Genomic DNA, 15,414 nt, shown 5'->3' with positions numbered 1-15,414 from the left:
GGTACAATGGCATTGCTCAGTTCAACGTGTTGGGAAATCGGGCATTTTGTCCCGCGTCAGCAACAGTTAATAACCTCAACATTCAAAAGGTAAATATTATTCAGCCAATAAAGTGTAGGTCTATGTATTTCATAGAAAATTGTGTCTAGTACTATATAAGAACTGCATATCAGCTCACTCTTGGACAATAATTGGCCAGTGTTGATATGTATACAACTAACTGTTGTATACATTCTTGTTTGATAATCTAGAATTATTTTTTATTAAAGTAATTACATTTTATAGACACTTTTGATCACTGGGATGAACATACAATTCTGGTTTCTTGCAGAATTTGCGATACGTCATTTGCTTAGTCAGTCCATTCTAATGCTGATTTCATAGCACCACAATTGAAAAAGAAACCATAACTGTGTCAGTGTCATTATAGGATCAGTATAGAACAAAAAGAGTAACCATTTACCTTGGTTGTGAAAATGGAGGTTTATGAGATGCTACTACAGCAAACAAAATAACTGGTCTCTAACTGGATGTTTCTGACATTTACTCTGTTCATTTAATCTGTTGATTGTATTTTCTGTGCAAATGATTAATCAGCTTTATGTATTTTTTCTAGGTTGCTTTCAAAATTGGCTGGAGGGAAAAAATTTGGAGGAAGCAGAGCTGAAGGCCAGAACATGAAAACTTGGGTGCTATGTAACAGAAAAAATTCAAGACATCAACAGAAAAATCAAGTCAAATAAGTGAATTAGCATGCTGCTGAAAACTGTTAGTTAGTAGTTAGTAGTTTTTATGTTTAGTTAGGTTATTACTGCCAGTGAATTACACCAAGTAATTTTTCTCATATAAATTTAAGGACACGAAAAAAACAAGTGTTTTAATGCATATTGTATAATAATATTAAATAATATTCACATAAATAAACAGAATCCTCCTCCTGAATGTTTTTGTGCTCCTTTCGTAAAGCAGAACAGGCTTTGGACATGTATTGTAACTGGAATTAGTCATCAATAACTAGCTAAAAAATTGGGTGGTCAAACCAGCTTCCAGCTTCCAGCTACCATGTTCCAAAACACAGCTTGAGCTGGTCTAGCTGTTTTTTCCAGTAGGGATGAAAACAATCTGTTTTGACTGAAATGTGGTATTACAGTACATCTTTACGAAATATTTGGCTAATCACCATTAGTAAATTTTTGCAATACATAATTAATTCGCAAAACATCTCTCATGAAGCATAAACATAATTAATAAAAGAAAAAAAAAATACTGTAGGACTCGTCACTTGCCATTGGAAGCTCCTTGAAGCAGCCTACGTTCCTGCTGGATCCTGCAGCTTAGCTGGCAACCTCGAGTCAGGGGGGAGGGCGAGGGGATACACCGTTCTACAGTATTTTGAAAGTGACTGCAGTACCAGTTTTGGCCACAATCCTACATACGATTCCTTTAAATATCAGTTGTTTTTAGAATACTTTCACAATTTAACTAAAATACTACTACAGTAAAAGTATACTTTTAACTAGAGTATTTATAGTGTATCATTTTTACAATTTTATTCAGCACAAAATATAAGATTGTACTACTAATGTACTTTCTTGTATTTAAGTGTTTTTTAGTGCACTCAAGTACACTTTATTTTCACATGGGATTGCAGCAGTAAGAGATCCATTCGTACTTGATATATATGCCTGGGTCGCTAAAGACCCAAATATGTAATAGTGATTGGCAAAACAGTCATGCATTTAAGGGTTAAATTAATCACAAATCTACTTTTAGTCAATCTGATGATCAGTTTACAATGTAAATATTAATTCTAACTCATTACTCCGTTTATTAAAGATTCAGAACAGTATGATACCTGATCTAGATTTTAAAACATTTATTAAAAATGAAAAAATGCAAATCTAATTATGATTTTGTATGCATGAATACATCAGAAAAAGGATTTATAGAGAGTCTCTCTATCATTTAATATCACACAAAGACAGAGAGGAATAATTCTGAACCCCAAATCCAGCACAGAGGGGTTCAGTGAATGTGGTGTTGAATGTGTGTAAGTGTGTGAGTGTGTGTTTGTCAGAGACACTGTAGAAGGACAGAGTGCCGGCTAACACGTCCACATACACTCCTGCTCGATTAGAGGATGAACGGACTGCAGGTATATAAGTGCAGTTACTATTGTGACGGACAATGAATCCGTTATCAGAGCAGGTCAGACTCCAGGATTTGTCATTGAGTCCAAACTCACTGTCCTCCCTCCCTCCTTTCCTATTTAATCCGTTATAAGAGAAGGTCTGACGGTTAGGGTTTAGAATCGCAGAAGATATGTATTCTCCTTTCCTGTTGATTCCTTTATATGACACTGATATATCAGCAGATCCACTCCATTCAGCCTCCCAGTAACAGCGTCCAGTCAGACTCTCTCTGCACAAAGCCTGAGGAATATAATCAAATCTCTCTGGATAATCAGGATATGGCTGATAGCCTCCCACACGTGTGATCTTCCTGTTCTCATCAGACAGAACGAGTCGACTATATGCTGTGTTTGGATCCAGTGAGAGATCACAGGCATCTGAACACAAGAAGAGAGAAACATCAAAAACAACATAAAAGTGAAGATGTCTGAGTGTGTTTATAGCTTTGACTACATTTGCAGTCCTTAATGTCCTCAATATTTACAAATGTCCTGACTAATATAATGATTGGGATCTCGCTAGCAGTGCCGGTCCTAGACCTCTGGAGCCCCCCCCCCCCCCCCCCACAAAATAAATAAATGAACAAATAAAAATAAAATTTACATACATTCAAGAGATTCCAATAGTGAAACACATTACATCAAAAGTGGAATGGCATCTACACTAATATTAGTCTGTCTCATTTTTATTCCGTGGTCCCTTTAGCCACCTGGACCCAGTCTATATCCAGATCAGATGGTCACTGCAGTCCCCCGGATCCTGTCCAGATGGTGGATCAGCACCTAGAGACTACCTCAACAATCCTGAATGTCAGCAGAGACCGAGACTAGATGAGACCAAGAGACAGATCCCCAGCGAGGGCCTCATCAACTATACGGCCATTAGGGTTGGGCACCGAAACCTGGTGCCAATACGACACCGGTACCCATATGATCGGTATGCATCGGACCGAATCAGAACGCGGATTGCTGGTGCCTCATTTCGGTGCCACTTAAATGCCTGAACTGTCGATTGAAATTTTTGTCTTTTGGTGTTATGACATGGATGTAAGAAGCATTGATTTATCAACATGCATGATCGCTAGTTAAATTTAAATACTGCATTCATGGGGTGTCAGAATGTTCGGAAAACTTATCTGAATGAGAAAACTCACGTGAACATCGTAAAGCTGTGATGATACAAATCCAAGACATCTTTGTAGTTACTGTGCATTTTCACATTGTGAATTAAAAGCACAAATCCAAATTGTCGGGAAATTAGACCATCCGAAAAGCGCATGAATGCAGCAACTATCGTTACACTTGCTCTGACTGCAGCAGGTGGTCTGCCGTTAGCTTAGCTAGCTACATTAAACGTAAGCGCTTAACTTAAAATGCCAAAAACTAAACGTTCTAAAGTGTGGCTATATTTCACAAGAAATGATTCAGACACCGCAATGTGCAGCAAATGTTTTACAAAAGCTGCATGTAAAGGGGGAAACATGTCAAATCTAATGAAACATTTGAGGGCACATGGAATAAACTTGAAAGCAGAGGGATGTACCGTGTTTGACAGTTTGCGGACATCAGCCGAGATATGCACTTTAAAGTCCTGTTCTGAATCAAATGATTCACTATACGTACTTTTAAGTTTCGATTTGATGATTCATGATATGCGCATTGAATGGGGCATTGAGATCCCGTTCTGAATCAATTGATTTGCGATTCGATTGGAGCGCTTCGAGGCAGTGAATCATTTTGCGACGCAGTGGTTTACTAATTCGTAAATAGTTTCAAAAAGCTCTGTTGGTACTTTGCTTACTTTCTCTATAATTTTTTTTGTTGTTTGAAATTAAATCATTACAATTAATAAGCCTAACTAGACAGTTTTCATATTAAAAATGTTTCATGACATGACACGTAACAGATTACACTAACAGTTTGGTCAACCTCAAATTGTTGAAATTTGAAGCTGTTAAATTATTGTCGTTGGGTTAGGTGGATTAGGTTTTATTGTTGTTCTGTTTTGTATTTACTTAAATATTAATGTATACTTTAAACAGTTATTACATTGCTCAATTTAAAGAACTTTTTGTAAAAAGTATCGGTTCAGGCACAGTTTTGGCACCGGTACCATTTTAAAAGTAGCGATCTGGCCCCGGAATCGAAAAAACCCCAAACGATACCCAAACCTAATTATTAGCCTCCAATTTTTAAATTGTAAAATTCCATAAATTGATCAATAAAATAAGATCAAATCAGTCACAAATGAACTGTAACTACACATACACAATAAGCTGTGGATACTTAAATTGATTAAACCCGTAGCCTTGAAAAAATTAAGTAAGTATACAGAACTCAGATTAACTTGTTAGTTTTAACCCCCTGGGGTTGACAAACGCTCCGGTGCATTTTGTGGCAGTTTCTCGAATAACCCCAAAAGGAACTTCAATTACTCCGTCATTTAGCAATACATCATTTAGCAATACATCAATCGAATCTGTAAAGGGTCTACTTTTATTTGTATACACTCATAATAACAATTGTGATTTTGCAAAATAAAGAAAACAAACAGGGTGTGCTGTCTGCCGTGTTGATCTAGTGACAAATCTAGTGAGATAATGCAGAGGAAGAGTTTAGCTTCTTTCACATATACTGTACTCACTGGTAAATTACCAGTAAATTACAGTTAAAAACTCATGTTTGAATAGGACCTTTTCAAAAATTAGTTCTGGCAATCATATCGTTCTTATGGAGATTACATGATTACTCTGAGCTGTTTACAAAGCTCCGCTGCTTTTCAAATAGCTTTTCTATGTAAATATGATAGATTTTAGATTTTACATCTTTGACCGCCTTGCAGCTTTTTCAATATGTCACGCTCGAGACCAGGGCGGCTTTTCCATTCATCTGGGTTGCACCTTTGTAGTTTGATATTATATTATGCGCACCTTGTGTTTATAAGAGCAAAAACTTCTGGTTGGCTAGTAATGTTAGTTTGGTTGAGAATTAGAGCTCTGTATATCAGATACCATTGGTAGGCCAACACATGAACTTGAACATTATATCAAGATTTATTTATTTTTTTAACCATAGGACACTTTTTTTTCCGCAGCCAAATGCTCTATGCTGGAGATCTGGCATGATGTTGGAGAACTTTAAGCCCTGTGTTTCAAAGATAAAATTAAATGAATTTCTAATTATTACATTAAAATAAAAATGTAAATTCTGTACAAATATCAGAAATCGTAAAAAAAAAACAGCCTAGGCTGGTTGTTGCTGGTCAACCAGCCTGATTTTAGCTGGTCAGGCTGGGAAACCACCAGCTAAAACCAGCCTGACCAGGTTGGGAGACCAGCTAAAACCAGCTACTTCCAGCTTAAACCAGCTACAACCAGCCTAGGCACACACTTGCATCCAACACACACACACACACACACACACACACACACACACACACACACACACACACACACACACACACACACACAGTCAAGATCATCTACAGACCATCTTTGTGTACATTAACAGTTTTCCATACGTTATATTTGTCCCAAATCATTGTTAATTACTGTTAATTACTTAGTAATGATATGAAAACATGCACTTCGGTATGCTGTTCATACACCATTTCACTGATGTTTTAAATCTGCATCTGAAGTGTCCGGCATGAATTTTTGCAGATAGTTCTAGCAATCAACTATTGGTGCTTATAATTTAGCAAAACGGATACACACAGACACATAACAACATTGTGACCAGCTGACTGTAAATGATCTTTTATATGTTCATAAATACCTCAGTTTCTGCACCTGACAGTTTAAACTATTTAGTCCATCAGAAATAAACTTTACACCAGAGTCCTGCAGGTCATTGTTACTCAGATCCAGCTCTCTCAGGACAGAGTTTGGGGATTGTAGAGCTGATGACAAACTCTCACAACACTGAGCAGTATGATTACAGACAGCAAGACTGAAATAGAGCAGAACACACACATCAGTCAAATCATCTACAGACACACATGAACATTGTGACCAGCTGACTGTAAATGATCTTACATGTTCTTAAATACCTCAGTTTCTGCAGCTGACAGTTTGGACTCTTCAGTCCATCAAAAATAAGCTTTACACCAGAGTCCTGCAGGTCATTGTTACTCAGATCCAGCTCTCTCAGGACAGAGTTTGAGGACTGTAGAGCTGATGACAAACTCTCACAACACTGAGCAGTGAGATTACAGCCAGCAAGACTGAAAGAGAGCAGAAAACACACATCAACAGTCAAATCATCTGCGCGCGCGCGCACACACACGCACACACACACAGTCGGATCGTCTACAGACACAGTCGGATCATCTACAGACACAATCGGATCATCTACAGACACACACAATCGGATCATCTACAGACACAATCGGATCGTCTACAGACAGACAGTCGGATCGTCTACAGACAGACAGTCGGATCGTCTACAGACACATAGTCGGATCGTCTACAGACAGTCGGATCGTCTGCAGACAGACACAGTCGGATCATCTACAGACAGACAGTCGGATCGTCTACAGACAGACAGTCGGATCATCTACAGACAGACAGTCGGATCGTCTACAGACAGACAGTCGGATCGTCTACAGACACATAGTCGGATCGTCTACAGACAGTCGGATCGTCTACAGACACACAGTCGGATCGTCTACAGACACAATCGGATCATCTACAGACACACAAAATCGGATCATCTACAGACAGACAGTCGGATCATCTACAGACAGACAGTCGGATCGTCTACAGACAGACAGTCGGATCGTCTACAGACACATAGTCGGATCGTCTACAGACAGTCGGATCGTCTGCAGACAGACACAGTCGGATCATCTACAGACAGACAGTCGGATCGTCTACAGACACATAGTCGGATCGTCTACAGACAGTCGGATCGTCTGCAGACAGACACAGTCGGATCATCTACAGACAGACAGTCGGATCGTCTACAGACAGACAGTCGGATCATCTACAGACAGACAGTCGGATCGTCTACAGACAGACAGTCGGATCGTCTACAGACACATAGTCGGATCGTCTACAGACAGTCGGATCGTCTACAGACACACAGTCGGATCGTCTACAGACAGACAGTCGGATCGTCTACAGACACATAGTCGGATCGTCTACAGACAGTCGGATCGTCTACAGACAGACACAGTCGGATCATCTACAGACACACAGTCGGATCGTCTACACACAGTCGGATCGTCTACAGACACATAGTCGGATCGTCTACAGACAGACACAGTCGGATCATCTACAGACACACAGTCGGATCGTCTACAGACACATAGTCGGATCGTCTACAGACAGACAGTCGGATCGTCTGCAGACACATAGTCGGATCGTCTACAGACAGACACAGTCGGATCATCTACAGACACAGTCAGATCGTCTACAGACAGACAGTCGGATCGTCTACAGACACAGTCGGATCGTCTACACACAGACAGTCAGATCGTCTACAGACACATAGTCGGATCGTCTACAGACAGACAGTCGGATCGTCTGCAGACACATAGTCGGATCGTCTAAAGACACACAGTCGGATCATCTACAGACACACAGTCGGATCATCTACAGACACACAGTCGGATCGTCTTCAAACACAAAGTCGGATCGTCTACAGACAGACAGTCGGATCGTCTGCAGACACATAGTCGGATCGTCTAAAGACACACAGTCGGATCATCTACAGATACACAGTCGGATCATCTACAGACACACACAGTCGGATCATCTACAGACACATCAATATTGTGACCAGCTGACTGTAAATGATCTTTCATGTTCTTAAATACCTCAGTTTCTTCAGGTGACAGTTTGGACTCTTCAGTCCATCAAAAATAAGCTTCACTCCAGAGTTCTGCAGGTCATTGTTACTCAGATCCAGCTCTCTCAGGACACCGTTTGGGGATTGTAGAGCTGATGACAAACTCTCACAACACTGAGCAGTGACATTACAGACAGCAAGACTGAAAGAGAGCAGAACACACACATCAACATTTCATCTGCAGAATCACACAGACAAATGATCTACAGACACACATCAACATTGTGATCAGCTGACTAAATAAATACCTCAGTATCTGCAGCTGACTGTTTGGACTCTTCAGTCCATCAGAAATCAACTTTACACCAGAGTCCTGCAGGTGATTGTTACTCAGATGCAGCTCTCTCAGGACAGAGTTTGAGGATTGTAGAGCTGATGACACAATTTCACAATCCTGATCTGAAAGATCACAGGCAGAAAATCTGGAAGAGATTAAATAAAATGTAAAAAATAAAGTTATGAAGACATGTACAGAGGGTTGCCAGTTTTCTGCTCTCAGATAATGGAGGATGGCAAGAGCTGAACACTAAATCACAAATAAAATAAGATAATCTGACTATTTTATCATTCAGTTTGATTCATATCTGAGATCAGATGAGCTCCTGAACGTTCCTTCAGCTAATTCATATTTAAAATTTAGCTAAATCTTGCTTTGCTTTATTGACTTTATTTAATGTCATGGCTATTTAAGGTCAAATGAGATGTGTTGAATAAATGCTTGAAATGTAGTTTAAGCTTCACGGTAAGAAACAGAGATGTATTCACTGAGTAATGCATGTAGAAATAGAATCCTTTATAAAAGAGCCTTGAATAAGTGCATGTTGAGAATAAAACAGTTAAATTTAATTCACTATTAGCTGCGACTCCAGTGGATTAACATCAATTTTTTGAAGTGCAAAATACAAATGTTTGATGTATACATTTAATAATTCTGAAACAGAAATAGAAAACATCCTCATGTTTAAACTCACTAGTTTGCTCATTATATTTAACATGTGATGTAAATTAGAGATTGATTGTGCATTATTACAGAAATTTGTGAGATTGTGATGAACTGAAGCGAGTTGCAGTTGTTTAGTGATTATAAAGGGAGCACTCTTTGTGTACTCTCTAGCCTAGACATAATTGTATAAAACAATTGTATAAAACTCTTGGTTTTCATGCTGCTAAGACATGCACACTGCAGTGATTCAGGAATTACATCCAGAGGCGGACAGTAGCAAAAGTGTTTTTACTCTGCTGTAAAATTACTTTTCAAGTGTCTGTACTTTAAGTGTTTTTCTTTAGAAAACTTTACTTCACACCCATCCAAAGCATAATATTGTACTTTTTACTGCACTAGGTTTCATGTTAAATATAATTAAATACTTAATTACATTAGAAATCTATTACTTTTTTTACTTTTACTCAAGGAAAAGTAATTCAAAGATTTACTTGAGTACAAGAAAGTACTACATTTTTATGTTAATAAGTATTAAAGGTTAAAAAAAAAAAAAAAAAAAAAAAGTACTTTTATTAAAATACAAAAATATAATCTGTGGAAATAGATGTGCATTAAGGCTAGAGCAGTTCACTAATTTCATAAGCACCTCAGGGATTTCATTCTGTTACCGGCCCTGATCTGCAGTTAGAAACACTCATCTGCATCAGACACTCTCTGTATGAAAGAGTGGCGATTCACATTTTTTATTATCTAAAAGAAGAACATAAAACAAGGTTTTAGAAAACTTTTTGATCAATTTTGAAAACCCAACCATGCATAAAAATGATTATTATTATTTATAACAAATTTTCACTGTAATACTGACAGTGTCTTATTGAAATGGTTCTGAATTATGAATCAAAGCATGATCATACATTAATAACATCTTTACTGTCATTATTAGTCCTGCATAGATTTGGTCTTCCACATATTATGTAGCTTGAATATAGTCCATCAGTTTTAGACACTACAAAGCTAAATTGTACCTTAAATGTTGTGAATCAAGGGCTGTTTTCTTTAGTCATTCAGAGAAATGCATCACATCTGAGTTTGCAAGAGTCATTTTCATAAGGTTAACATGTAAATGGAGAGATAACACATATTTCATTAAATGACAAAACTCTTAGGTTGTATTGAGTTGAATAATTCATGTACATGTGTGACCTGCTGAAAATGTGTTTTAATGTTTTTAGTAGTGACATTAATTTAATCACAATTCTGAAAGAGTAAATGTGTCAGAAAACTAGACCTATATCACTCATAATATTCTCATTGACACTAATCTACCTTTCTCTCATTTTATTTAGTTTATGGCATAATCCAGACCTCTTTAAATGTATAATAATCTAAAGATACTGGCTAGTGCTGTACATTAAAAAAGTAAACACACTTCAAGCACTGCCATAACTGTAAAATTTCACAGCTACAGTAGTCAAACAGCTCAAACATTAAGCATTTATGATAAATAATTAGTGAAGATTAAATGTGAAAAAAGTTATAATATTATTGTTAATAATAAGCTCCACCTGCTGCTGATTTAATGAACAAGTTTCACATGTGACTGGGTTGTATTTACCTGCAGCACTAACAAGCATTTTGGTTGACTACCTACTATATTAAGAAGGCGTGTTGTGACCAGAGGTGGGTAGTAACAAATTACATTTACTTGAGTAAATTTTTGGGGTAACTAGTACTTTTAGAGTATATTTAAAGATAGTTACTTTTACTCTTACTCAAGTACATTTATAGTGAAAAAAATTTACTTTTACTTCGCTACATTTGATGGCGTTCCTCCGTTACTGTCCTCAGAAACGTGTCATTGGAATTTTCATTTCATGTCTGATAAAACTGCGTTAATGCTGGTTTGTGTTCAGCTGTTACTATGGAATCTGTAATATTTCAGCGCTCCTAAAGCACCCCCTCGTGACAGAGAATGAATTTTTCATTTCCAATACATTTTTTTCAGCTGTTTATGGTCAAATGATTGCAATTATCGACCCATGTTTTTATGGAGAAAGTTGTAAATGTAAAAAATTAAGGTGCCTTCTAAAAATCTAAACAAGTACATTAATATTTATGTTTTAAATAAATATAATCAATTATAAACTCAATGTATCCCTTTTAATGTTATAAAGGATGAAATGCCATAGTGTAACATATTTTGTTTTTGTGTGAAACTGTATCTGAATTTTAAATCATGCCATTTTACGGCTTAATATTCTACTTTACATTGTCCAATCCCATTACTGTTTATTTTACTTTTGCAGATCTTAAAAAGGGTTATGAATTGCTTTAAATTAATATTTAAAAATTCTGCAGATACACTAAATGAAATAAATATAATGAAATAAAATTACTTCCTTGATATTTGTGTATTAAAAACATTTTTGATTAGACTCCTATCTGATTTACTATATTTAAAAAAAAGGTCTTTTTTTATTTGGGCTAGTTAAATTTTCGGGCTACCAAAATCTGAAGAGCACCTGCCTGAAGGGCTACCAGAAATTTTGAAATTTTGCGAGCCCTGTATGTATGTATATATATATAAACACCTTACTTCAGCCTATGTTTTCAAGGAGAGGTGTGTGGAAGCTTTCCAAACAGTTTGAAATTTAGGGTCTTCACTTCATATCAATCAGATCAGAAGTAACTAGTAACTAGCTACTTGAGTACATTTCCCATCGGATACTTTTTTACTCTTACTCGAGTAACTATTAAGATTGTTACTTTTACTCTTACTTGAGTAAATATTTCCATAAGTACTTGTACTTTTACTTGAGTACAGATTTTGGGTACTCTACCCACCTCTGGTTGTGACCTCTTTAAGATTCTGGCCTGTTATTTAGGAGAAGATCTCTCATTCAGGAACATTAATTTTAAAGGTGTCAGAGTCATTATTTAATTATGATACTTTAGTTAATGATTACAGTTTTTTACAGATGCTAGTACACATTTCTCAATACTTAGGTCACTTTTGCAAAACTCTTGACACAGTGAGCACAACAGAAGTCTATGTGGGCTAAACTGAGGATCAATTATCATTGTTTTGGCACAAAATGCATTCAATGACTACATCTCTCAAATTCCATGAAATCTTTTCTCACTCAGACACAACAACTGCCAAAAATCTTTGTACGTACAGGACATTTTGCACATGCTTACATACTGTTTTCAAAACTGGTAAACTTATGTTCAAAACAATAACAATGCAAAACTGAATAAGCAAAATTCAACAGCAAAATTTTATTGAAACATATTTAAAATCTAAAAATGCAGTTTAACCAGCCACAGCTGATTCTCATTGTAGATGAACATCTGCACAGGTGTTACTCTTTCAATTTCATTACAAAAGGAGACAACTGCTGAATAGGTTTGTATTGTGATGTAAACATGGACCCAAATAAAAAATAAATAAACGACATAAAATATTGATGAATTCTGCATCATGTCTGATTCATTCCAGTAACATATATTGCAGTTATAAACATATATATATATATATATATATATATATATATATATATATTGCAATTATAAACAGAGGTGTGATCTTGTTTTACACAAGAAAACAGTGTGTAATGCTACATGTTGTTTGTGTTTTTTAGGTCATTGTTTTGTGGGTGACAAAGTGTGTTTGTCGGCTGTCAACCTTTGCTAGTGTTCTAGAAGAATGAGTTTATTTGAGACTTGAATAAAGTGTTTTGGTAGTTGTAGTGCATTTTGAATGTGAAATTAACTGCTTTGCCAAGCTGAAAGTCGGTTAGGAGAATTGTGTGAAGAGTTTTGCAAAAGTGACCTAAGTATTGAGAAATGTGTCCTAGCATCTGTAAAAAACTGTAATCACTCACAGAGCTTTTCTGCAGTTGATCACAGCTGGGATCAGTCTTCTTCTCCCCTCATCTGATGTGTTGTATTTCATGGCGTTCAGTTCATCCAGTGGCTCTTCTGACATCTGAAGCATGTAGGCAACTGTTGAGCAGTGAGCAGGAGAGAGTTTCTCCTCTGAGTATTTTTCTGATTTCACAAACTCTTGAATCTCTCTGGACAGACTCTGGTCTTTCACTTCCAGCAGACAGAGGAACAGACTGATAGATCTTTCAGTAGAGAGATCATCATCATCATCTTTGATCTTGTCTTTAATGTACTGTGTTGTTTCTCTGATGTTCTCTGAGCTGTTTTCTGTGTATGTCAGCAGATCCTGTAAGAGTCTCTGATTGGACTCAAGTGAGATGCCCAGCAGGAACCGCAGGAACAGATCCAGCTTTCCATTCTTACTCCTTACTGCTTTATCTACTGCTGATTTCATTAAGTTGAACAGACAGTCTTTACTGGAACTGTGTTGTTTGAATCTTTCATCCAGAATCTCCAGTGGCTCGTTGTTCCTTGTTAAATAGCAGTAAAACACATAGAAAGCAGCAAGAAACTCCTGAACGCTCAGATGAATGAAGCTGTAGACTTTCCTCTGATGAATCACAGATTCCTTCTTAAAGATCTCAGTGCAAATTCCAGAATACACTGAGGCGTCAGTGACGTCTATGCCGCTCTCAATCAGGTCCTCCTCATAGAACATCACATTGCCCTTCATCAGCTGTTTGAAAGCCACTTCAGCAAGTTTCACAATCATTTCTCTGTTGGACTGGTCCAGTTTCTCTGGATCTCTCTCTTCACACTTTTGATTCATCATGTTGATCTGAATCAGCAGGAAGTGGATGTACATTTCGGTCAGAGTTTGAGGAATTTCTGCACTCAGATCTTCTTTCAGGAGGTTTTGAAGCACAGTGGCTGAGATCCAGCAGAAGACAGGGATGTGGCACATGATGTGGAGGCTCCTTGCTCTTCTGATGTGTGAGATGACTCTGCTGGCGTCATGCTCGTCACTGATTCTCTTCCTGAAATATTCCTCCTTCTGAGGCTCATTGAATCCCTGAATTTCTGTCAGACGGTTGATGCATTTGGAGGGGATCTGATTGGCTGCTGCAGGTCTGGAGGTGATCCAGATGAGAGCAGAAGGAAGCAGCTCTCCTTTCATGAGGTTTGACATCAACAGACCCACTGATGAAGTCTCAGTCACATCTGAAACTTTCTGATCATCTAAAAAAATCAGTGTGATTCTGCTTTCATCCAGACCATCAAAGATGAACACAACTTTACACTGCTCATAAATCTTTGAGTCCAGATCTTGAAGTTCAGGATGAAAGACCAGCAGAAGTCTGTGAAGACTGTACTGATGATCTTGGATCAAGTTCAACTCCCGAAATGGAAGCACAAACATAAAATCTACATCCTGATTGGCTTTTCCTTCTGCCCAGTCCAGAATGAACTTATGCACAGAGACGGTTTTTCCGATTCCAGCGATGCCTTTAGTAAGAACAGTCCTGATCTGGTCTTTCTCCTCACATCCTGGTTCAGGTGAGACTTTAAAGATGTCATTGCAGTCAATTTGAGTGTCTTGTGAGTGTTTAGTTCTGACTGTTTTCTCCATCTGTAAAACCTCATGTTCTTCCTTCACTCCTTCACTCTCTCCTTCAATGATGTAGAGCTGTGTGTAGATTCTGTTCAGGAGGGTTTCATTCTCCTGGAGTTTCAGTCCCTCAAATAATCTCTCGTACTTGTTCTTCATGCTGGTTTTAAGCTGGTCTTTGACTCTTTGTAGTTCATCATCTAGTGGTTCAGGAGAATCAATGTCTCTAATCTGAGCATCTCTAATTGGCAAGAAAAAAACATCATAAAACATGTTTGTGAATAAAATGTGCAAGGAACAACAACACATTTAAGAGAAGTATCAGTTCAACAAACTCCTGTTATATACAGCATATTCAAATTAAAGTACAGCATATTTTCTGGGATATAAATCATATTTTCTGTCATCTGAAATGTGCTTCTTATTGTCTTTTTTATCTCTTAGATTCCTGTCCTAGTTTTAACTTGATTAATTGGTTTAAAAGACAATGAATGTTCAGAAATATTATCGAAAGACGACACTGAAACTGACTGACAGATGACAGCAAATCATTAACTGAACTGAGCTGAATAATGAAACTACTGTCTTCTGTAGAGCTGCTTTATAGCTGTAATAATAAAATGTGACTCATGCACAGATTCAACTTATCTGTGTTTTTTTTTTCCTCAACAAAGTCATCTCTCACCCCCTGTGACTTACAGACTTCAGATGCAACATATTTTCTGGAAAATACTGTAAGTGCTTTCCAGACATGACAACTTAAAATTTGGCTTTCTGTTTAAACCTGTACATATTTGTACATTTCATTATACAGTGATGTAAAAAAATTACAGATCTGGCCATTTAAAATGCGCGCGGGAAGTAAAGTGGTCTCGCGTGACGCTGGTGTATTCCAAGGGAACACGGAAAATACATTGACACAGGAAA

The 15,414-nt window shown here is 37.4% G+C and overlaps 2 protein-coding genes across 2 annotated transcripts in view; both read right to left on the bottom strand.

Moving 5' to 3' along the window:
- Positions 1 to 15,414, bottom strand: part of LOC141340567 (uncharacterized) — a 286,821-nt gene that overhangs the window by 156,676 nt on the left and 114,731 nt on the right. The window lies entirely within an intron of this gene.
- LOC141340616 (protein NLRC3-like) lies at positions 12,871 to 14,717 on the bottom strand. Its single transcript, XM_073845664.1, has one exon. The coding sequence runs from the start codon at positions 14,644 to 14,646 to the stop codon at positions 12,871 to 12,873; it is 1,776 nt and encodes a 591-aa protein (XP_073701765.1). The 5' UTR covers positions 14,647 to 14,717.

This window comes from Garra rufa, chromosome 1, assembly GCF_049309525.1.
Source record: "Garra rufa chromosome 1, GarRuf1.0, whole genome shotgun sequence".
Classification (NCBI taxonomy): Eukaryota; Metazoa; Chordata; class Actinopteri; order Cypriniformes; family Cyprinidae; genus Garra; species Garra rufa.
This window is presented reverse-complemented; position numbering and strand designations above follow the sequence as displayed.